Here is a 23,665-nt window from a genome sequence, read left to right as displayed (position 1 = left end):
AGGAGCTCTTTCTTCCGCCTTCCTCACCCCTCTATGCCCTGGCTGACTAGCTGCTTTCCCGCCCACATTCCCATCTATTTTCCAGGCCTCATGGGGAGGCTAGATAACAAGTGGTTAAGGCTGCAGAGTCATGCAGACCTGGGCTGGAATCCCAACTTTGCTCCTCGCCAGCGCTGTGACCGTCAATAAATTACTTAACCTCTCTGAGCTTCGGTTTCCCCACGTGTGAAATAGAAGGGACAGTCCCTGCCTCCTAGGGTTATTGTGATGATGAAATGAGGTCATGTCTGTCAAATGCCTGACCCCTAGGAAACACAGCTGCCTGTCTGCCGCCCCTGCCCAGCATCCAGGCCCTGCTCCAAACAAAGCTCTGCTCACCCTGGCACATGCGCCCATCCTCGGTGAGCCGGTAGCCTGTGTGGCAGGTACACTGCACTGCCCCCCGCACCATCTGGCACTTCTGGGCACAGCCACCGTTGTTCACATTGCAGTTCTCCTCTCCCGTCCGGGGCCCTGTGCCAGCCGAGCCAGAGATGGGAGTTGAGCCCAGAATCCTCCCCCAGACAGCCAACTTGGCATTCCACCTGGACCACGAAGAACAGCTCCCGAGGCTGCTCAAGTCCCTAGGGAGGATTCTTTTTGAACCGTATGGGTGGGGTTCAGCCACAAACCATGGGCCAGGCCCGCCTACTGGGGACACTCACGGCAGTTCTGCTGTGGGCTTTCGTCGCTGTTGTCACCACAGTCATTGACCCCATTGCACAGCTTCCTCTGGCCGATGCAGCGCCCGTTCCAACACAGGAACTGGTCCGAGGCACACTGGGGGCTTCCTAGAAAAGGAGGGAGGGAAGGGAGAAGGGAGGGAGCGTCAGGTCACAGCAGGGCAGGGCTTGGGTCAACAAAAGGATGGGAGCCTGTCATTTTCTAAGGCGAGCTGGAGACAGAGGAGACTCAAGGTGGGAGGGTCGGGGTCCAAGCCAGGAAACAGCTCAGACAGGGCTGGCTGAATGTCTGCGTTCGCCTTCTCCGCAGGACGCCACAGCGGATGGTGAGGGAGATGGGCAGAATGAGAGGATGCACCGTGCGCCTAGCACCCGGTGTGGCTGGGGGGTTGGGCATGGGGCTGTCAGCCACAGAGGGCAGTCCGTGGTCACTAGGCTGGCGCAACAGGCACCGGCTGTGTGTGAGTCAGAATGCAACAGGCAACTGAAACTCACAGCCCTGACATTGTGTTCAGGCCACGAGGCTGCAGGTCAACCAATACACCCGGTTTTGACACTGGTAATTGAGAAAGGCAGGCAAAATTCAGGCCGTGAGCAAGACTGGCTAAAGCAGCACCTTGGCCCAACTGGAATGGCAGCAGCAACGCCCTCTTTCCGCCTGTCCTTCACCCTAACTATAGTCTAAGGGGTCTGGGGGACCCGCAGGAAACTCTACCTGTGTTCTCACAGTTCTCCTCATCGCTGTTGTCGGCACAGTCGTCCTCCCCGTCACAGCGCCAGGAAAGGCGGACACAGCGGCCTGACCGACAGCGGAACTGTTCGGCTGTACACATCGAGGTGGCTGGCAAAGCAAAGGCCTCATGAGAGGCTGGCCCCGCTTCCGTCTGAAGCACCACCCCGCCCCCCAAAGTGGCACTTTATGGCAGCATCCATGCCCCTCTTCTCGACACCAGTGTCCTAGTTGGGCTGTGGGGCATCTTGATGTGAATCAGAAAAAGGTGCCCTTTTCTCAAGAAGCTGTACTGCCATCTGCTAGAAAATGGCCATGATGAATAAATATATCAATCTATGTAATTATAGAATATACGTTTACTACGTGACTGGTGTCCCTTTGGACGTAGCGCCTCTGCACAGTGCACGACCTATGCAACTGTACTTGGTGATCATGTCCAATCTGCCTTCAGGCTTCGTTGGCGGTGGCCTCTATGGCTCCACGACCCCTCTCCCTACTTCCAGCTCAGACCTGCAGCCCTGCCCCCCACTCACTGCAGTTGCGCTCATCAGATTGGTCATCACAGTCTGCGTCGCCATCGCAGCGCCACCCCGCGTTGATGCACAGGCCGCTGTCACACATGAACTCCCCAGAACGGCAGGGCTGGTGGGAGGCTGGGGAAACACACCAAGCTTCTGTCTCTAGCCAGTCTGTGCACAGAGTGTCCCATAACAGACCAGAAAACCACAGCCCTAGTGCTCTGGCTCCTCCACCTCTGCCCAAGAAGGACCAGGGAATCCACAGTCCTCCCCCGCGCTCCTGCCCCCGCTGGCACCTGTGCCTTGCCAGCCCAGCCTGGCCTCTTCCCCTCCTCCACCCAGCCGGCTAGAGCACTCACAGCAGTCAGACTCGTCCGACCAGTCTCCGCAGTCATCATCGCCGTCACAGTGGTAGATGTCGAGGATGCAGCGGCCGTAGGCGCACTGGAACTCTTCCAGGTTGCAGGGGGGCGCTGGCACTGCTGAGGCTGGACGGGAGGCAGGGGTGGGGCGGGGCATACACTCAGGCCTGGGCGGAGGAGCAGGGGCCCGGCTCCTCCAAGGGGCAGGATGAGCAGGCAGGGTGCCTTCCTCAAGTGAGGTGTCACCGGGTTGCTTTGAAGATGGTCCTGGTAGACTCCCATATTCAGGCGGACCAAAGAGAGACCTCCCTTCCCATCTGGGGAACCGGCTTCCACCCAAGTTCAGCCTAGGGGGAGCTGCTTCTTAAGAAGCCACCCTCCACCCTACATGCACTCCTCAGCCTGGCCTTTCACCCATGCAGTGGCGCCCTCTGCCCCATCCCAGCCCGAGCGCTTGAGGTCCGGGGCCACTCACGACAGCTCTCCTCATCAGAGCCATCTTTGCAGTCGGTGTCACCGTCACAATACCAGTGCTCAGCAATACAGCTTCCGTCGCTGCAGCGGAATTCCTTGTCAGAGCACTTGCGCATGTCTGGGGGGTGCAATGGGACAGCCATGCTGAGGGAGCCCTGCAAGCCACCTTCTTAACATCCTCCCTCGTTGACCCTGGTGGGTCTGACCCAGCTGGCAAGACACCACAGGTGCAGCGCAGACTCCCTGGGGAAAGCCGAGGCCCCGACGAGCCTGGGCCTCAGGCTCCTGCTCTGTGACTGCTCGGGGGTGTGAGCTGCTCTGCCCCTCCTGCCTTCCCCCAGCTGCTCCAGACACATGGACACCCGGGCTGTTCAAGGTTTGGGCAGTGCTGAAGCCATTGCTGCGCCCTCCTCCCATGGCCAGGCCATCCACCGGCCATCCTGTCTGCCTCCCAGAGCACCACTCACCACACTGCTCATCGCTGTTGTCTCCGCAGTCATTGTCACCATCACAGTGCCACAGGCTCCGGATGCAGTAGCCATTCTGGCAGGGGAACTCATCCTCCTCACACTCCCGGGGGGCTGTGGGCACAGAGCACCAGGCTGCGGCAGGCAGTGGGGGCCAGGGCCTGGAAGCCCAACAGAAAGCCTTGCGGAGCAGAGCGGTCAGGCAGCTCCAAGGCTGCCCCACGGGATCCGCAGCAGGTGGCTGTCTTGCGGGGGGCTGGGGGGAGGGCCTTCTCTGACCACTAGAGGAGGTGAAAGGACAGGACCGAGAGCTGAAAACCCAAATGGGGCGTGGGCCTGGGGACAACACTGTCTGATTGAAAATCCCTTCCCAACAGAGCCTGACGGGACCCGCCTGGCCAGCACTCACGACAGTCCTGCTCGTCCGAGTCATCCTCACAGTCGTTGTCCCCGTCACACACCCAGGAGCGGCGGATGCACTTGCCATTGTCACAGTGAAAGTCAAGAGGGGAGCAGGTGGGCAGCACTGGGTCCCGGGAAAAAGAAGGAGAAAGGGAGTCAGCGTGGCATGCTCACTCGGGCAGGCTCCGTGGGCTGTCGGAACCGCGGTCCCCCTTCCGGGTCCTGCGCCTGCCCCAGCTGACAGAGAAGCAAAGCAGAAACTGCAGCAGAGAAGTGAGAGTTTTAGCAGGCGGTGAGGAGTTCACAAGGTAGAACAGCCCAAGGAGCTCAAACCCACTAAGAAAGCAGCAAGAAAAACATGAGCAAGAGATAGAAGTGTATTTTTTTTTTCCTGCTTTTCGTCTTGTGAAATGATGATCCACACATCTCAGTTCAGTTTCCAGTCCTAGAACTCATCACTTATCACACTGCGCAAGTCGGTTCCTCTCTCTGAGCGGTAGGTTCTTCCACTACACAATGGGGATAATTATACTCCGCTCACAGAGGTCTCTGGAGACAATGCTCGTGAAAGTGTTACATGAAAGTGAGCCATTTAACATCATTGCAATTAGCTGAAATGGTTTGGGTTAATAAGGTCCAGGTTGCAGCTCCATTCTTATTAGACTAATTAGCCACCCTCAGATGTAGGTGCCGCAGGTTGCACCCCTAAACCCAGACAACTGACTCAGCAGTGGTATTTCTACATATTCAAGACAGGGCCTTCTAGCCTGCTGTGCATGTGTTATTACACCAGAGGAAAGGGGAGATTTAAAGAGAATATAAGGTTGCTTACAAAGTAAAAAATATGTGATTATACAGAATCTTAATATAAGAAACAAATAATCTGCATTCAAATATAGTGTGCACATTAAAAAGGTACAAACATGCAGTACCAATACACAAACACATATTCACATAAACACAGACAGCTCTATTTAAAGAGACTACCTGTAGTTTCAAGGCTTGTTTCAAAGTTTGTTTTACTGGGCATGTCTGCATGGCAACTTGGGAAACACACAAGGGTGGGAGCCTCCCATCTGTCATATCTGTGATTCTTGCAAGAGTCCAAGGCTCAGAGCCTGACACAGCTGATGTACAGAAAATGCCCTCAGATTTGCCCTAGCTCCTTCGCCCACGGTTCCTCTTCCACCGTTTCCCCCCCGCCTGGCAGAAGGGTTCTTACTACATCCGTCCTCATCGCTGTGGTCCCCACAGTCGTTGTCTCCATCACACTGCCACTGTGCGGGGATGCAGGTACACTCGCCGAGGGCGCTCACTGCACAGGTGAAGTGGCTCCGACCACAAGCACACTCGGGGCCGCTGGCTTGGCCTGGGCAGAGGGAGGAGGGACCAGTGAGGGCTCAGCTCCCCCCCCAGGCAAAACCCATTCCAGGGAAAAAGGCAGGGGAGCCAAGTCTAGGAGCACGGTCACCCAGGTGACACGGTGACACTGAAGGGAGATGCGGGCCCTGTCATGACGGCTTCCCCTCCTCCAAGGCACCAATGGGCAAGGCACCCTGTGACTCTGGGCTCACAAAGAGCCCAGACACCGCCTTGCACAACAGGCTTTTTTACATGCACCCACAAAGGCCCGGAGCCAAACGATGCCACCTGGGGGGTTGGTGCGCTCGGGGAAGGGGCTCAGGGGACAGAAAGGGTGATGCCGGTGAGACCTCCATGTCCTTCCCTTCCCAGCTGGGTCGAAATATAAATGCTTTTGCCTCTGAGCAGGACCAGGCCCTTGGTGGAGGCCAGGGAGGGCAAGAAATAAGAATGGAATAAAAGTGCTGGACCCCTTTAGGGGTGAGGAATCCACACAGGGGAGCAGGAAGCAACACAGGCCGCGGTGAGTCCCCGGTCAGGGCTCGCTTTTGAGACGGAAATCGCTTTTGAAGAGGAGGAAAGGGGCCCAAGGAGAAAGGGACTAGGCTGCTTCAGAGCACAGTGAACGAGACCAGTCAAGGCTTTCCTGTCTGTGGGACAGGCCGCAGCCTGGAGGAAGGATGGCAGAAGCAGCCCCTCCCCCAGGCTCAGCAGCCCGCAGCTGGGCTTCCCTATTGAGCCTCCAGCTATCTGCCTGGCCAAGTCCCATGACCGGCGGCTGTGCCCCCCTCCCCAGAGTGCCCAGCAGGATGCCCTCGGATGGCGTGTGAATGGCTCGGTGCCCCCTGCTCCAGCCTCATCTGGAACAAAAGGTTCTGCCAGGGTCACTCTCCCCCTCCCAGCATTCACCGAACCCGCTGGGCTGCCGCAGCTGGGAAAGAAGGGGGCTGTGGCTCATCGCTCATCTCTCCCGCTTGCTTTCTTTTCTCTTTCCTCCGCTTGCTGGGTCCTATCCTCAGGCCAGATTGGAGCAGGAAGGAGTCAGCTCCTAAGTTGCCACCCTTCTTCCTCTCCAATTTACCTGGCTGGCCTCTCTTTCTTGGCTCATCTCTTTGATGTACACCTGCAATGCCCATGGCAATGACTCAGCCTGACTTAGGGTTTAGGGTCTGGAATAAAAGAGCGTACTGCCCTGGCCAGTGGTGTGTTTCAGTTTGTTGGGCGTCATCGCGAAAACCTAAAGGTCGTGGGTTCGGTTCCTGGTCAGGGCACATGCCTGGGTTGTGGGTTCAGTCCCAGGTCGGGGTGTGTATGAAAGGCAACCAATCAATGATTCTCACATCAGTGTTTCTCTCCTCCTCTTTCTCCTTCCCTTCCCCCTCTCTCTAAAAGTCTATAAGCACATCCTCGGGTGAGGATAAATAAATAAATAAATAAATGGTTGTACCGCTAGGGCCTCCGAAAGCAAGGAGAGACCCCTAGTCCCTTCCCTTTCCATTCAGTCCCAAGGGTGAGCGTGAGCATTGAGGCAGGGCTCCTAACCTAGACACATGAATGGATGAATGGACATCTGTGAGCCCCAGAAATTACGGGCAAAATGTGCATTTCTGGAGTAAAGGACGCAGCTCTCAGCAGATCCTCAACTGAGATCCCGCTCTCCCCCTCCACATGCTGAGAATCAGCAGGAAAAGATGCAGGATTTCCTCCAGAAACCAAAGGAATCCGTTTGAGAGGTGCAGCATCTCGACCCCTCACAGGAAGGCCTTACTCCAAGCCTAGTGCCCATCTCTTCAGGTCTCTCAGCAAGTGCGCGACAGGGCGCTCTTCCCCAAGCAGGGGAGCTGAGGACCCAGCTGCCCCGCCCCACCCTCCTGGGCCTGTTCTGCACTGAGAAGGGAGGATGGGGCGTTTTTCACTCGGACCCGTTTTTCACTCAGTGGCCACAGGCACTGAGGCTCTGTGACCATCTCTCATCACAGCTCTAGGCACTATTTTAGGGAACCTTAGTTGGGTGAAACAGCAAAGACTAAATATTCCAGAGGACTCCGTGTGGCAGAGCTCTCCAATATGCTGACCCCCTTCATGGGGAGGAAGGGAGAAGAAGAAAGATAAGGCTAACTCACTGGTTCTCAGCCAGGGATGGTCTTTCCCTTCTGGGAGCATCTGGCAATGCATGATGGCATTTTTGGTGTCGTGATTGGCAGTACTTCTGGCATTTAGTGGATAAAAGCCAGGGATGCTGCTGAATATCCTGCAACATACAGGACAGGTCCCACAGCAAAGTAATTATCTGGCTCTAAATGTCAAATAGAGGTTAAGAAACGCTTCGACTACACACAGCAGGAAGCGAGGCTGTACCAAGGAGTTCAGGATAAGGGGGTGACAAGAACAGAGAGGAGGAAGGAGAAATTGGGGGGAGGGGAGAGTGGAAAAGCACTGGACCTAGAGCAGACAGACCTGGATTCATTCTCCCCTGACCAGCTGCGTGACCTCGTCCAAATCACTTAGTTTCTTAAGCCTGTTTTCTCACTTGTAAAAAGACCACAAGACTGGACCAGAAGATGAATGTGAAAGAAGCTGACTTCATGCCTTGGCACACCAAAGATGCTCAATAAATGCAGGATGAGAGCGTGCAGGTGTGGGGACACAGAGGCTAAATTTTTCCGAAGGCCTTGACTTTAAGAACCCTAGTATCAGGCTTGGGAGAGCTAGAACAGCAAGCAGTATCCTGGCGCTGCATGCAACTCAAAAGGAATACTGAAAGTAAAGCAGAGCCTCAGTGCTCCCACCCCCACCCTTCCCGCTTCTTTTTAGGGCCCCACCCCCACCTTTGGCTGAATAATAGCAAAAATCCTCATTTCCCCGTGCAAACTTGAGGAACAAAGCATTCCATCGGGTGGGCATCAAGTTAGTTGCAGGCGGCTGAAGAGTCGTGACTTCCTGCATGTCAGAGCAACAACTAAACGTCAGGCTGTGAAGGTCAGGCAGCCACCAGTCAGGCAAATCCTTGGCCTGGGCATTCATACAGTAAACAGACATATTATACTCCAAAAAGTCAGCTCTTCTGGACAAATGCTGCCCCTCTGGGATCCCCGGAGGTGGAATTCTGCCTTTTCACTCAGTCCTGGCTGGGATCATAAAGGACAGCTTTTAACCCTTTTGAACTAAAAGAATGATGAGTGAAAAAAGGAAACAAATCACTGCGGGTGGCAAAACTCAGTGCTCATTTTAAGAAATGTTAAGTTAGAATACTGGCTACGCTTCCGGCCTTGAAAGCTATTGGCCAGCCACTCTGCAAGCTCCCATTGGCCTCCAGGGGCGTGGACCCGTCAACCTGATGCAATTCAACACGAAAGATCTCTTCCCAAAGTGCTCATTCTCCCGGATCAGGACGGTCAGCTTCGGGGATACAATGTGCTCACAGGGCCTTCCTGAAAGGTTAACCAAAAATCTCAGCCATCGTGCCAATTTCCCAATGCACTCTTTTGAAGGAAAGAAGGGAAAAATCCATCTGGTGTATCAGACTGTGTACTACATGAGAAAGCGCAGCTTCTGGAGTCAGAAAGACTGGAGTTCAAATCCCGGTTCTACCACTAACTGTTACCCTTAGGCGAGTTAGTTATTGCCTCTGAGCCTCAGTTTTCTCATCCGTGAAATGGGAATGATAATAGTTCTACCATAAAAGGTTTAACAAAGATTAAATTAAATAACCCATGTAAACTGCCTAGCACAGCGGGGGCACACCTCAAAAGCTTCATAATAATACAATCATCATTTACTAAGTGCTTACCAGGTATATAAGCACTTTTCTAAGTGCTTTTCGCATGTTCTGTCACTGAAAGTGCTCAGCAACCCTGGAAAGTGGCACTGTTGTTATTCTCACCACTTTACAGCTGAGGACACCGAGAGCAGAGTCTTATCGGTCGGTGACACAGGCCCTGCGGGTTGGAGCCAGCATTCCCGCCCAGGCAGGTCAATCCCAGAGCCTCTGCTCTTAATCCCTTCATTACACTGCTTCCCAGTAATGGTATTGCTATTGTGAGAATTTTCTAAAACCCTCAGGTTGAGAAAGGGAACTTACAACACTGAGCCTTCTGGGTCCCTCTCCTTTACGAATTCTTGATTAGTTTATAGGCTAGGCACTGAGTGTATGGATCTCAAGCAGTAACCTCTCCTTCTGGTTACTTCTAAGGCCAAAGACCAAATTCTCTTGCCCTCAGGTAAAGCAGAGACAATCTGGAGCCCCAGTCCCTTCAAACAGTGCCTCAGTGTTGTGTTGGTCCAGAAAGGGAGAGTTATGATAACAAGTAAGTATATTTTGTAGTTTCTCTTTACAGCTCACAAGCTACTTTTACATACACACTTGCATTCTCATGTTATCATTATAGTAACCCTGAGTAGTTACTGTAATGCCCATTTAACAGCGAAGGTCACCTGCTTCGGCCGAGGTTGTGGGGGAGTAGGCGAGCCAGGATACCAGCCCCATTCCGACCCTTAGATCAGCATTATTCTTTTAATGTGATCATAGAATCTGGACTTTCAAGAAGCTTCTCGACTTCCACCCATGCACACTTAAGCCAGAGAGGCACTGCTCTCCACCATCCCACAGAATGCCCAGCTGAAGGGGGACAGCGCCTATCACTTGGGAATCTAAGGTGGACAGTGACTACACAGCTACAGAACAGCTTTTCCAAGCTGAACCAGCGGTGAGAGGCCCTGTGAACGCCGGACTATGACAGCTACCCCGGTATGGAAGGGTGACAGTGAGAAAAGGAGGAATCATTACTCATGTAACGGAAGGATGTTTTTGTTATAACATGCTAAGCTCTCCTCTCTCCTCTTGTCCACTAGCAGCAATGGTGAGGATGTAAACCTTATCGAATGAGGATAGGTTTTATCAAATTACCCTAAATGACACCGAGGCCAATTGAGGGACCAAGCCACCGATTTCCTTGGGTAGCCCAATCAGTAAGCGTCTCACTAAAAGGGACCCACGCAGCCCTGGCCAAATTAAAAGCCCCCACTCTGGCCCTGGCCAGTGTGGCTCAATGGGTTGGGCATCATCCCACAATGCAAAAGATCGCTCGTTCGATTCCCGATCAGGGTACACGCCTAGGTTGCAGGGCCAGGTCCCCAGTTGGGAGTGTGGGAGAGGCAACCAATCGATGCCTCTCTCACACATCAATGTGTCTCTCCCTCTCTTTTCCTTCCCTTCCCTTCTCTCTAAAATTAAATTAATCTTAAAAAAAAAAAAAAAGCCCCTGCTCTGCACGCCAGAGGCCCTTTGTAACCTCCTCCCTTGGTTGCATTTAGCACACTGTGGGCTCATTGTTCACTTACTAGACCAGAAGCCTCTTGGCAGTTAGAATTGTGTGATCTAGAGTTTTATGTATCTATATTCACAGTGCATACTTAAATGTTTGGTCTAGTGGATGAGTAATATAAATTTATAAAATGAATGAATGAATAAATGAATCATTAATACATTCCTCTTGCAGGGGTGTCCAACCTTTTGGCGTCTCTGAGCCACACTGGAAGAAGAAGAGTTGTCTTGGGACACACATTAAAAACACTGCAACATGTAATCACACACAAAAACCTCATAATGTTTTAAGTAAATTTATGATCTTGTGTTGGGCCGCATTCACAGCCATCCTTGCAGCAATGTGGCCCGCAGGTCGCAGGTTGGACACCCCTGCTAGAGTCTTGTGAGAGTTGGAGTCAAAGGAAAAGAGAGGCCTAGAATATCAGAAATAAAAGTATTTCCTACCTAACCTGTACTTAAGAAAGTAGGAATCCTCTTTTTCAGCCGGCTCCTATCCAGTTCACTCCCTTCCAAGAGTTGCTTTCACTCGTTGTATTCTCAGACTGTGATACCAACATGCTATGACTCTACTTATTTTTGTCCTTAGGTCCCCAGAAGCCAGCCTTACCTGATTGGTTGGAATATCTACCTGGTGAAATCTCTTAGTGGGTCCTCTCAAAAGGTCCACACCATCAGATACCATAAGACACATGATTACCAGTCCAAGCAAGTTCAACCCTCTCTTGCCACTCTTAGACACAGAAATGAAGTTCCTAGTGGTCAATCCCCAAAGTTATGAGGGAGAAGAGGATAATGTTAAGCACATGGGAACAAAACTAAGCTAATTCCTGGCTACCTAGCCCTGGGCATGTTATTTAATCTTTTTATGTCTTACTTTCTCACCAAAAAAATGGGAGAATAAGAGTCCCTACCTCATCTGAATGTTAGGAGAATTAAATCAGTTAATTCATGAAAGGCACTTAGCATACTGTCTGGCCCATATTAAGCGCTCAATAAATGATAGCTCTTGCTATTACCATTATAGAGTATGACTCAGAACTATCTTATTAAGACACACCATTTTTGGGGGGCCGGAGATGTCTAAGAACCCTACTGTGTGTCACCCCAACGAGTTAAGTTGGTGGTACGAAGGACTGCTGGAAGAGGTAAAAGAGGATGGCAAGAGTCCTGGTTTGCTGCCTTTCTCCAGAGGAGCTCTAGGCACATGGAATCCTTCAAATCCTTGCCTAGTTTATCATCAACCAACTCCTAGGAGGCAAGTGTGGAAAAGAGCAACCTAAATTCAGAGCCTAAATTACAGAGCAATTCAAAAGTGGATTGGTTTCTCCTTCTGTAAAATGGGAATAATAATAGTACCCATATCACAGGGTCTGGGGGAGATTTAAATGAGATAATACATATGAAGTACTCAGTTAGCAGCTACTGTTGTTGTTGTTACTACAGTAACCCCTCCTTATCTGCAGTTGCAGTTACCCACAGTCCATAGTGAAAATATTAAGTGGAAAATTCCATAAATAAACAATTCACAAGTTTTAAATTGCATGCTATTCTGAGAAGCGTGATAAAATCTCACGACATCTGCTCCATCTGCCCGGATGTGAATCGTTCTTTTTTTCGAGCATATCCACAATATAATAAGGTATTCTGAGAAAGAAAAAGACCACATTCACAAAACTTTTATTATAGTATATTGTTATAATCATTCTATTTTATTACTTATTGTTCTTATTCTCTCACTGTGCCTAAATTTATACATTAAACTTTATCATAGGTATGTAGGTATAGGAAAAAACAGCATATATAGGGTTTGGTATTATTCATGGTTTCAGATACCCACTGGGGGTCATCGAACATATTCCCTGTATCCTCTGAGGATAAAGGGGGACTACTATATTATTATTAATCCCACCATCTCCATACAGGTCCTCAAAAGACTACTTACCCTGCCCTGCCCAGGAGCTCAGTCAACAGATTTCACAAATACAACAGGGCTTGAATGGGGCTGTGGTCTATAAGGGGCTGCTCGAAGTACTGCTTTTCTCTCCCCCTCCATCTCAAAACACAAGAAACACACGGGGCTTCAGGGAACAGCAAACCATATCTCCTTTTCTGGGAGCCTTTTAAAGCCTCCCTCTACCAAAAAAGCACCTCAAAAGTAATTCTTTATGCACGGGGATTCCCTGGGAAGTCTAAAAACAGAGAGGCGGGGTCTATTTAAGATAAAATACAGGTATTTCCCACCTAGATCTTCTGGAATAGCTTGGATATGAAATGTTCTATTCTGCCCTGACTGGAATGGCTCAGTTGGTTAGGCATCGTCCCACAGAGCAAAAGGTTGCCAGTTGCATGCCTGGGTTGCAGTTCGGGGTGCAGAAGAGAGGCACCGATTGATGTTTCTCTCCCATTGATGTTTCTCTCCCTCTCTTTCTTCCTCCCTTCCCCCCTCTCTAAAAATAAATAAATAAAATAATAAAAAAATAACGTATTCTGTTCTAAGAGGTGGTATAGGTTAAGGGGTTAACAGCTGAAGCTCTGGGTTCAAATCCTGCCTCAGTTACTCAATAGCTGTGTGACAGCAAACTGCTGAACTTTAGTTTCCCGTCTGTCAGACACATACCTACCTCATAAGGATACTGTGAGGAGTAAATGTGGTAACACATGCTATACATTTATCACAGTGCCAGGGATACAGCAGAAGAACAAAAAGTGTTAACTGCCTCAGAAGCACATTTTTATTTTTTTTTTAATTTTTATTTATTGATTGATTTTAGAGAGAAAGGGAGGGAGGGAAGAAGAGCGGGGGATGGAGGGGAAAGCATATTGACTTGTTGTTCCATTTATTTATGCATTCAGTGATTGATTCTTGTGCCCTGACAGGGGATTGGAACCTGCAACCTTGGTTTATCAGGCGGATGCTGTAACCAGCTGAGCCAGGGCACATTAGTATTTTTTAGATCACATGTCCCAGTTCGCGGTGCAAAACTGGTCACCAAAGATCATTCCCAGAAAAGCAGAAATTCACACTCGAGGGAGATACACTTTAGAGCCACTCAGTTTCACTGTCTCCCTGAACCTGTAGCTGAAGCTTGTTTAAGCTGCCCTGGGTAAGAGGGTCTGGAAGTGGAAAGAAGAGAAGGGAGCTCCCCTTTCTTATGTTAGACTTATGGACATCATAACCAGGCATCTGTATTTGGTTTCCAGAAGGCTGTAGTCAATCCAACAGAGAAACTGTCTCTCGTCCTCATCCTTGCCTGAAAGATGGTGGCAGTCAGGCTCCCAAGGCTGGGGCCAATGAAGGGGATATTGGAGCAAGCCACCCCCCCACACCCGCCCCCACAGGCCTGGCAGGAAGTGGAGCTGCTGAGCTTGGAGATCACTGGAGACCCTGACCACCTCAAAGCTTCTTTATTTCACGTGATAATCAGGTGTCTCTCCCAGTGCCCTACTCTGTACCTGCCTGGCCTTACTCCCAGACGGCGGAGGGTCCCTCCCCCCCGCAAAAAGGCTCTGCCTGAAGCCACAAGCTTCCCGGCCCCAGAAAACCTCCGGTGATAAATTATGCAGCAGCACCTTTGTGTCGCTGCCTCTCAGCCAGATGGGTTCGCTCCCAGTCTTTTGTTTCCGGCTTTGCTTGCAGATCTGATCCTCGGCTCTGCACAGAGGTGAGGCGGGAGCTCCCGTAGGCCAAGTCAGGGCTTGCAAGTCCCAGCAAAGCTTTCCCAGCTGGGTCTCAGACAGTGCCCTTCCCTTCCTCATTCAAACCTGTGTGAGCAGGGCAGCAGGGCATTAGGGACGCTTACAGTCAGTCCACTCAGCTGTGGCAAGGATGGAAGTGCCTACGTGCAGTGAAAGAATGAAGTTCGCTTGGAAGGGCATAAGAGGTGCCCCGGGGCACCTCGGATGTTTGCTTCTTGCTAAATCAAAAATACGGAACAGAAAATGGAGTCAAATGACTGCCAGGAAAGCTAGAGAATCAGCTCTTTTAAACAGCTGCTCTTGGTTACGGTCAACTTTCCGCAGCCCCCCAAAACATCACACGACTGGCACCAAGTTAAAAGGAAGAAACAGAGACAACAGGGGTCAAGCTTCGGGGTGGAGGAGCTGGAGTGAGTTGGGGACTTGAGACCCACATCAATTATCCCTGCGCACTGACAGGATTCCTGATTGAAGACGGTAGTCACGAAGGAAGGCTGCTCTGCAACAGCCCAGCCCCCAAATTGGGGCAATTACTACCTTATGAGCTCTGGGGCCTGACTCCTTTCCCAGGCCAGTGGGAGGGAGAGCCTGGAATTCTAAACTGTTCCAGCTACAAGAGACCTCAGCCAGCACCTCTCACCCCAGGTCAAAGCAACCTTAGAGAGAAGTACCCGGCTGCGTTGCTGACCACAGTCTCCAGCAGGCAAGCTCTCAGAGGAAAGCCCCTTCTCCCAGGACCTCTCCCAGGAGAACTAAGGCAGAGCGGGCTCCTGGACTCACAGGACAGCTCAGTAGGCCTCTTTTCTGGAAGGGTGCACAGGAGGGAACTATGCTTAGGTTTCCTTAGGTTTTCAAGGGGGGCAGAAGGGGAGAAGGAGCAAAGTCTTTAAAAGGATCAAGTAAAAACCCAGCTAAAATGAATGAGTGCTGAGCCTCAACTTCAGCACATGACACTGCAGGATAATGATTTGTTTCCCTGGCTCCCATGGTCCAAAGGCAAGAATCACTTATGTCAGCTTGCTAACAAACAGCCAACAATTTTCCAGGCATATCGTAACACAGTAGCTGTCAGGCTCTGTATTGAATGGTTTGAACGTTCTATTATCTCATTTAATTTTTACAATAGTCACATGTGATAATTTATTACTACTCCATCCGCCCATTTCCAGATAAGAACCCTGAAGTTCAGAGATTAAGTGTTTTGCACAGAGTCACTAGGAAGCGCCAAGATTCAAACCCAGGTCTGCCTGTGCTTCTTAACCACTGAGCTCTGTATGCGGTGATTAGTGCTTGACAAATGTGCATTTGCAGAATGAATGAACAAATGAATGGGTACAGAGCCCAGTTTAGGGAATGCTCCTGAATGTACCGGGGAGAAAGAAACTGACCCTGCCAGCTCTAAGCTGGAGGAAGAACAGCAGGCAGAGGCATTCATCAGAGCTATTTATAGGGCCAAACCCAGGCCCTGCCAACCAGCCCGTGAACACGAAGTCTTCCCTGGGACACTGAATCCCACTAGGCTGAGTAGGGGTGAAGGCCTTCTGCTGGTGAAGATGGGTTACCCAGACTCAGCATGGGGCCCAGATGCCCCACGTCCCGGCAACTGTAGCAAAACCGATGGCTGAGCTTTATTAAGGAATGTAGAAACTGTGGCTTGAACGGGCTAAAAGACCTAGTTGACGAAGGGTATGGAACTGTCTCATAATTACGAGATGTGCCCAATCATAAAAAAAAAAAGACAACTACTTTGTAAAGCAGTCCCTAAAATGCTGTTCCTATTCAGGAAGCTCCTAGTATTGATCTTCTCTTCAAAGCAGAATCAACACAACTAATCTCTCCCATTTTCCTTCTTCTTGGGGATCAAGATTACCAGTTAATCAATAGAAAGAGCGAGCAAAGACCTATAAAACACACCCTGTCCTCTGTGACCTCCCATGTTCATTGCTGACCCAAAAGATGGACATGCCCAGCATGCTATGTATCAGACATGGCCAGACTTGGTGCCCTTGCACCTGTCATTCTTGATGCCATGTGCTAGTCCCAAAGATGTTATCTGATATTCAACAGGGGACAGAAGAGGAAATCCAAAATCAGTGACAAGCCAAGCATCGTTCACAAGTCCAGTAAGATCAGGGACAAGGTCAACTAAGTACCACGACAACAGTCAGATAGAAAGAAGACAGGTCTCAGCTCCACTCTTTTGTACGGTTCCTCAGAAACCAACCCTCTATCTATCTAATTACTCCTAGGCAGAATTTTCAACTTTTCACTTACCTGGAAGAGACCTCCAAGCTAAACATGGTTTCTACCCCTCAAATGGTGGTAGATTTGCCTGGGGTCTCACCTCAGCCCTCAGGAGAAAAATACCCAAGGCCATTAGTAGCACTCAAGTTTCCCTGAAAATGTTAAAGGTTGGAAGTGTTAGGCAGGCTCAGACCAAACCCACAGGCTCTAGGAAAAGCCCCAAGGACTTGCAGCATCCAAACAGGACCTTAAACTTCAGTGTATTGAATTCAGTCAGAGCTGAGGTCAGGTCTGCCTTCCCCTGAGCCCCTGGAACAGTGTTAGGAATCTTCGCTGCGGTATTTTTGGTTGAGCAACTGCTCACTCTCACTGGTGAAGAATGAATCTGTCCCCTCCAGACCTCCAAGGATGGCTCATTATCACGCAAGGCGAAGTTTAGATCTTCTTGTCACTGACTGTCCTTACACGTGGGCACAGAAAGCTTCCCATGCTTACAAGTTTCCATTGAACTTTTTGTCCTTAAAAAGAACCCAAGAGAGTTACCAAGAACCCTCCCATCCATTTTTGGGGGTGAAACATTAAATATACACAATTCTCTACTCATTCTCAATGAAGATGCAATGTATGCAGTTTTGACAGCTCTGGAGCAGTAAAATCCTCTCCGTCAATCTCATCCCGGAACCTTCCAGCTCCCCTTTCCCTAGGGCAGAAGGCGTCAATCTCCTCTCTGGCTTTGTTGGTATTCGTTTCAGTACACCCCCCTCCCTTTTTTTTTTCAGTGCCTTGCCATTTCCCTTGATCTTTTTCAAAACTTCCTCCAGGGGGCCGAAAGAAAAGTTCCATCCCCTTCCCTTGCAGCCCGAAGGGGGAAACCCCCAAAAAGCATAGCTGTCCCTTTAAGGGGCCCATGTGGTGGGAAGAGCAGCTACATTCCTACCCCAGTAGGGCCGCTGTCCCGACACGCCAAAGAGGCTACAAATAACCTTCCAGGAGGGAGCCCGGGAGGGGGAGAGCACAGTGTGAAGAGGAACGTGGGTCGGCAAGGCTCCTGCTCCGAGAGGAAGAGCGGAGGAGCGGAGAGAAAGGGCTCTGTCGGTGTTACAGAGGGCATGGAAAAAGTCATTTAAAACCCAGGGGTGGTTCAAATAACAGACGCGAGAACCCTCTTTTGGATTTGGCAGGTAAGCCAATCTTTAAAACAAGTGCCCAGGCATCTCCAAGCCCTGCCAGGCAAGTTCCGAAATCTGCACTATTTCCACACGAGCTCCCCTTACGTTAGAGAAAGAACCGGGGCAAGGCCAGCGTCCACAGACCCCTCCGTGTCCAGCCCCACCCCTCACCCGGGCTGCGAGGAGAATGGGAAGGTTCGGGGATCCCCGCCGTTGATGAGTGGTGGGCGAATACAGCTGGGGGTTCCAGGATTAAAGTTCTTTGATCTATGGGCACAAACCAGAGGCTGCTTCTAAATCACGGGGTGCCCCCACGGTCCAAGGCGGCTGCGGAGAAACAAATTCCACCGGAGCCCTAATCACAACAGTTGCGTACGGGCACCAAACAAGTTATTAATAAGGAGCAGATGAAGCAGCAGCAGTCCCGCCGCCGTCCGTCCGGCTCCAACGAGGGCCACCGCGCGGGCCGGGCGGCTGCCTTCTTAGGTTTGGCGATATCCGCCCCCGGCTCCCCTACCCGTGCCAGGACGCATCTGAGGAAGTCTTCCAGCAGTTTCTTCCCAGGGTCCCTTCTCTGCCCCCTTTTCAACCCTACCCCCCTCACCCCACCTCCGGGAAGGATCTAGGGTAGGGAGCTGATTGGTTGCAGCCAGGAGAGGGAACCCAAAAACACTGCTAAGGGGAGATGCTGCAAGCAAGCAGTGTCCAAAGTCTCGGTGGGAGCAAGATCTGGAGCCGGAGGAACTGTTCTCCTTACAGGAATCCCCAGAGCTCAAGCACTCAGATTCCACTGGGGCCCCTCTCCGTGTTCTGCCCGAGACCCCCGCCCCCTCGAAGGGGGGCTATTTACAATTTATGGTCTAGCGACCATCCTCCCCCGCGTCCCTTTCTTCGCACACACTCGCTCGCACCAAGGACACAGAGACTCTATCTTAACCTGAAAGGGAAGCTGCCCCCAGCTCTTCAAAGAGCAGCGCAGGCAGGCAAGCGAGCGCTTCAGATTCTCCCCCAGCCCGGCCGAGACCCGGCCCGGGGAGCTGCTCCACCGCGACCCCCTCTAGGACTGGCGGAGCTGGGGAAGCTCTTGCTCCTCTCCCCGGCATGCAATCTCAGGGCTGCTGCTTGGAGCGAAGGCGAGGGGTCTCAGGCCCCAGCCTGCGCCGTCCCGCTCTCGGGAGCCTCGTCCTGCAGCGGCCGGACCCAGGGACAAACTTTCCCCGCGGGCCAGTCGGCTCGGGCGCGGCGGCGCCGCTTACCGTGTGCGCAGAGCAGGGCGCCAAACAGCAGCACGCCCCACGGCCGCCTCATGGTGCCGCGGGCGCTCCCAGCCGGCCGGGGGTCCTGCCGGCTCCCGCGGGACGCGCGGCGGAGGGAGTCAGCGGACGGTCCCCGAGGGGCAGGGTCCGGGTCCACGGCGGCGGGCGCGCCCCGCAAGTCGCTCTCCGGCCGCTGCTGCCTCCAGTGCTGCCGGAGCCGAAGCCGCCCCGCCAGGGGACCGGGAAGGGGTGTCCCGGGCCCGGCCGCCCCGCCTCCCGCGCCGCAGCCCCGCCACCGCCACCGCGCGTGGTCCCGCCCCCAGCGCCGGCCCGGCCCCTTCCCGCCCTCCGCCCCAGCCCTCTGGTCCCCGGATCCCACCCGCTGGCGCCTCCCGCGCCCGCCCCGCTCCTCTTCAGGCCGCCCCCACATTCCTAGCCTTTGAGAGAGCCCCCCTCCCTGTGCCCATTACCACTGCTCCAATGTCCCTAACTTAAAAAATATTATCCTAGCGGCAGCTCTCGCATCCCGATCACTCTAGCTCTATGCCAGAAAGGAGCACCCTAGCTGACCTGAGTCTCCTGGACGTGACCCTGGACCCCCTACCGTCCTCAAGTCCAGACTTTATTGATGTCTCAAGAATACGCAAGTCTTGCTAATACATAATCCTCTCGGGCTTTATTGACATCAAACAAGGGACATCAGGGGGCCTGGAGTGCTGTCTTAACCAGCATTCTCACTGTCAAAATTCCTTTTCTGAGATTTCCTTCTTGCTCCACCCCCACCCCACTCCCCACCCCCGTATGGGCAGCGTTGTTGTAGGGCTAAATAATTCCACGACCTCCCCTTTTCATTTACTCATTTCCTGAGGTGGTTGTCTGGGTCCCGTCGCCCCAGCTCAGACGTCCAGATTTGGCCCAGACAGACTTAGTTCCTCCTCCCGTCTTTGTAAATCAGCGTTGTTAGCCTCTTCACCTTCTCAGACTTTCTGATCTTCGCAAGGAAAGGAGGGGGTAAGGAAGTCTTTACCGCAATTTCATTTTCCCAAAGACCTCAGCCTCCTCCCAGTTTCAGGCTATAGAACTTTCGGCCATGTTTTACTACATAAAGTTATAAACTCCTACCTTGTCTTAGCTTTGTGGCCCATGCCTCTCGGTGCATATTAATAATATGGGTTAATTTCGTTACCACCTTCCATTTTCCTTTTTTCCTTTTTCATTGAATTTGTTGGGGTGATACTGGTTAACAAAATTATACAGGTTTCAGGTACACAATTCCGCAACACATCATCCGTTCACTGTATTGTGTGTTCACCACCCCTAGTCAAGTCTCTATCCATCACCATTTACCATCTTCCATTTTCTAGGTTGGCTCTTGTCTTGTTACTGTTGTCCAAGTCCCCAGCTTTCTTAGGGCCCCGTGCATCAGTTTTCCCTCCCTGTTGGTATGCCAACTTTTCTGGCTTTGAAATCTTATGTCAATTTTGTTAAGCCACTTTCCTCTTATTAGAAAATTGAGTCAGGAAGACCCAAATGTCCCATGTTAGCTAAAGGAAAAGTAATTTGGTGTAGAGCAAAGTGGATATCAGAAGATTTCTTAAAAAAAAAAAAAAAAAAAATCTCCAATGGATTGGCTGGCATTTCACCCTTGCTTGTTTTCAATTTTTCAAAGGATTCACTTCAAATTACCTTCTTTGACCAAAGCTAACATTAACTTTGTAACAGCAACCAAAAAATGTGCAGTGTTAACTCCTTCTCAGCCAGTACTTCTCTATAATGTTGTGCCTGAAATTTTTACACAGATGAAATGTGGTTGAATTACCATCACCATGGTAACTTATACTGAGACATTTTATGTGTGTGTAGTTCTTCCTGCTGACTGAAGGCGGCAGGCAAGTCAGGTCAGCTTTACAGTGTCTCTCTGCTGGGAAAGATACTCCACCTTTTCCACCTTTGTCACCTTAGCCTGAGAACCAAGGAGAAAAAGTGAAAAGTAGAGGCTGATTCTTAGCAATACACCCCCTGCCTTCCCCCTAAAGCACCCCCTCCCATATTCTTCAAGCAGCCTTGGTTGGCCTTAGGAATTCCTTATATGTTGCTTATGAAGACATGCTTTCCGATCAGTCGAAAAGGATTTTGTGATTCTGGAGACCATATTTTTTTCCACATGAAAACTAAGGACATGTGGTGTAATGAATACATTTGTCCCAAAAAAAAAAAAAAAAAAAATCCAAGACAGGCGGTCACCATACTTTCGATGTCAGGGGATTAGGGATTTATAAACAGTTTCCACTCTGTATGCAAAGGATAGGTTCCCTTCCAGAAGGCATGATTTGTGTTGTTTTCCTGGGATTGAGGAGGAAGGGGGAGGCTGGCTATCCCTTTCTGACTCAGGCTCAGGAAGCTGTGTCTTCTGTGTGCATCCCAAGTCCTCTCCTCCATGGTTCAGCACAGTTCTGGCGCACAGAGCCATCCTGGCTGCTGTTAGTCACTGGGAATATCAATGGGTAGAAACGAACTTTGTGCATAGTCCCTGCCTGGGTCACCCCCTAGGGTGAGTTAAGTCTTGGCTGTCAGAAACTGCTCTTGTGCCAGGAGTGCTAAGCCATATTTATTTTTACCAGGCCTCTCAGACTTTCTTGTTTGGAGTGAGAGATCCTGAAAAGCATGCCAGAATGAGCTGTTTGTCTCCCTTTTATTGTCCTCTGGGACATGCCCCTAGAAAAGTTGTAGGGGACTGCCAATTCCAGAGGGGTCTCAGCGACATTGGTTTCCTCAGAAACACCATCCCTTTCCTCCATCCTTCTAGGACAGACCAAGGGACTGCATTTCCAAGATCAGAATATTGCCCTGAATTAGACCATCCCTAATGGCCTTTTCACAGAAAACACAGGGAGTGTTTTCTTGTTCTTGTTCTATAGAAACAAGATAGAAATGGGCATGATTTTGATCCACTTGGGTTGGTAGAATTCTCTTATAACTGAGGCATCATTCAAAAACCTGAATTTCTAACCATAATTCTTCTAAAGGAGTAAAAGGTTTGAAGTGTTGGACTTTAAAAGAGTGGTGTTCAATCAGGAATGATTTTGCAGACATAGGGCAATACCTGAAGACATTTTTGGGGGTGGGTACTACTGGCAAATAATGGATCCCGCTAAACAGCGTACGATGAGCAGGACATCCTTCCCACAACAAAAAGTTATCCAGCCCCAAATTTTATAGTACCAAGGTTGAGAGACCATGATTTAAAAGATTAAGAACATGAATCTGCAAAGAATTGCTCTATCATCTCTCTAGAATTCACTTTGTGTCAATGGAGGGAGGGAATTCTTAAAGCTATGGAAGGGAAAACAAGAGAAAGCCCAGCCAAAGGAGCTAAAGGAGTCCTATACCTGTCTGCTTTGGGAAGCCCATTTTCAGGACTCATTCACTTAGTCATAAATAGTAAGTATTTATGTGCCAGGTACTATAGAAGCAGTGGTAAACAGATGTATTGGATCTCTGGAACTTACAGTCTGGTGCGTGTGGAGGCTACAAGTATGCAGAGGCATTAAAAGAATGATCTCACAAATAAATGTAAAGCTACAAATGATAGGGACATTCGAGTAAAAGTACCAGGTTCTATTAAAGACGAGACTTGATTTAGATTTGGGGTTTCAAGCAAGGCCTGTCCGAGGCACTAACACTTAAGTTGATTAAGGGTCATCAAGCTAAGAGTTGGTGGGTAGGGTCTTCCAGGCAGAAGGAAGAGTATGTGCAAAGGCTGTGAGCTAGGAAATATGTCCACAGGATTTATGAAAATATTATGATTAACTTTTAGCAATGGGTGTGCTTTTATCTAGATGCAGGAGGTTACTGCTGGAAACCAGGGGAAAAAATGAACATCTAAGGAAATAGTCTGATTTACATTTCTGTGCTTTATTTTATTGCAGATCTTCCATACCACTATTCCTAGTGCCAACACTTTTCATGTTCCAGCTTAGCAGTGGTATTCAGGTCAGGGTCTGGGGTACAATAGCTGATTCAGTTCCCTGGCCTAACTTGGGGCACACCCTGAACAGTGGGACTTTCTAGCACCTTTTTATCTCCTGAAAGCTTGATATTCACATATCTGGCACATATAAGTAGAACCCTTTGCAGCAAGTATCTCAGTGTGTCTTGCTTATTTCAGCAGCAAAGATAAAGGTAGAATGATGCATAAACAAATATATCAATGAATAAATACTTGTTTAATAACAAACATGAATCAAGCATCTATGTAAGTAGTCTCTCTGTTTCTACACTTGCCCCTTTATAATTCATTCTGTACAAAACAACTTGAATGACTTCTTAAAAAACACAAATCAGATCATGTCACTACTTGGCATAAACCCTTCCATTGGCTTCCTGTTACACTTAGAATAATATCCACACTTCTCCCTTGGTCTTCAAAGTCCTTCGTGATCTGGCCCCTGCCTACTTCTTTGACCACATTTCCCCTTACTCATTCTGCTTTAGTCACACCGGCTTTCTTTCAGCTCAGCAAAATCCTATCATCTCCTTCTGCCACCTTTTGCATGACTTGTCCAGCTCCTCTATTAGAATGCTGTTTCCCCAGACCCGTCCTTGGCTGGTCTCAGCTGAATGTCACAGCCTCAGACAAAGTTTACCTCAGCACCCTAAATTTGCCTGATTCTCACTAACTGCCTTTACCTTATTTTGTTTAGGAGATTGGATATGTTTAAAAAAAGATGGTCGCATTTCTCCTAGGTCTTATAGGATGTGTACGAGTTTAGTAGGCAGCAAATGTGGGAGAGGCACATTCTCAGTGGAGAGAAGACCTTATGCTCAAAGCAAGAGGATGTGAAAAAAAACTCAGTATGTTTTAGAATAGTGAGTAGGAAAGTATGACTGGAGTAGTAACTATGTAAGGAAGAGTGAATGGCTAGGTGGCTAGA

The 23,665-nt window shown here is 50.3% G+C and overlaps 1 protein-coding gene across 1 annotated transcript in view; it reads right to left on the bottom strand.

Moving 5' to 3' along the window:
- LRP4 (LDL receptor related protein 4) overlaps nt 1-18,989 on the bottom strand; it is a 47,464-nt gene extending 28,475 nt beyond the window's left edge. The window contains exons 1-10 of the mRNA XM_054587051.1: nt 18,732-18,989; nt 4,901-5,047; nt 3,686-3,802; nt 3,277-3,390; nt 2,811-2,927; nt 2,333-2,461; nt 1,989-2,108; nt 1,438-1,563; nt 705-830; nt 379-513 (exon numbers count right to left, since the gene is read on the bottom strand). Coding sequence (XP_054443026.1) covers nt 379-513; nt 705-830; nt 1,438-1,563; nt 1,989-2,108; nt 2,333-2,461; nt 2,811-2,927; nt 3,277-3,390; nt 3,686-3,802; nt 4,901-5,047; nt 18,732-18,783 — 1,183 coding nt within the window. The 5' untranslated portion in view covers nt 18,784-18,989. The remainder of the gene's footprint in view (nt 1-378; nt 514-704; nt 831-1,437; nt 1,564-1,988; nt 2,109-2,332; nt 2,462-2,810; nt 2,928-3,276; nt 3,391-3,685; nt 3,803-4,900; nt 5,048-18,731) is intronic.
- Nucleotides 18,990-23,665: the final 4,676 nt, after the last annotated feature.

This window comes from Pteronotus mesoamericanus, unplaced genomic scaffold (assembly GCF_021234165.1).
Source record: "Pteronotus mesoamericanus isolate MK-2021 breed Mesoamerican mustached bat unplaced genomic scaffold, CSHL_Meso_final scaffold_1066, whole genome shotgun sequence".
In the NCBI taxonomy this organism is placed as follows: domain Eukaryota; kingdom Metazoa; phylum Chordata; class Mammalia; order Chiroptera; family Mormoopidae; genus Pteronotus; species Pteronotus mesoamericanus.
The sequence above is the reverse complement of the archived record's forward strand: the minus strand, read 5'-3'. Positions and strand labels throughout refer to the sequence as shown.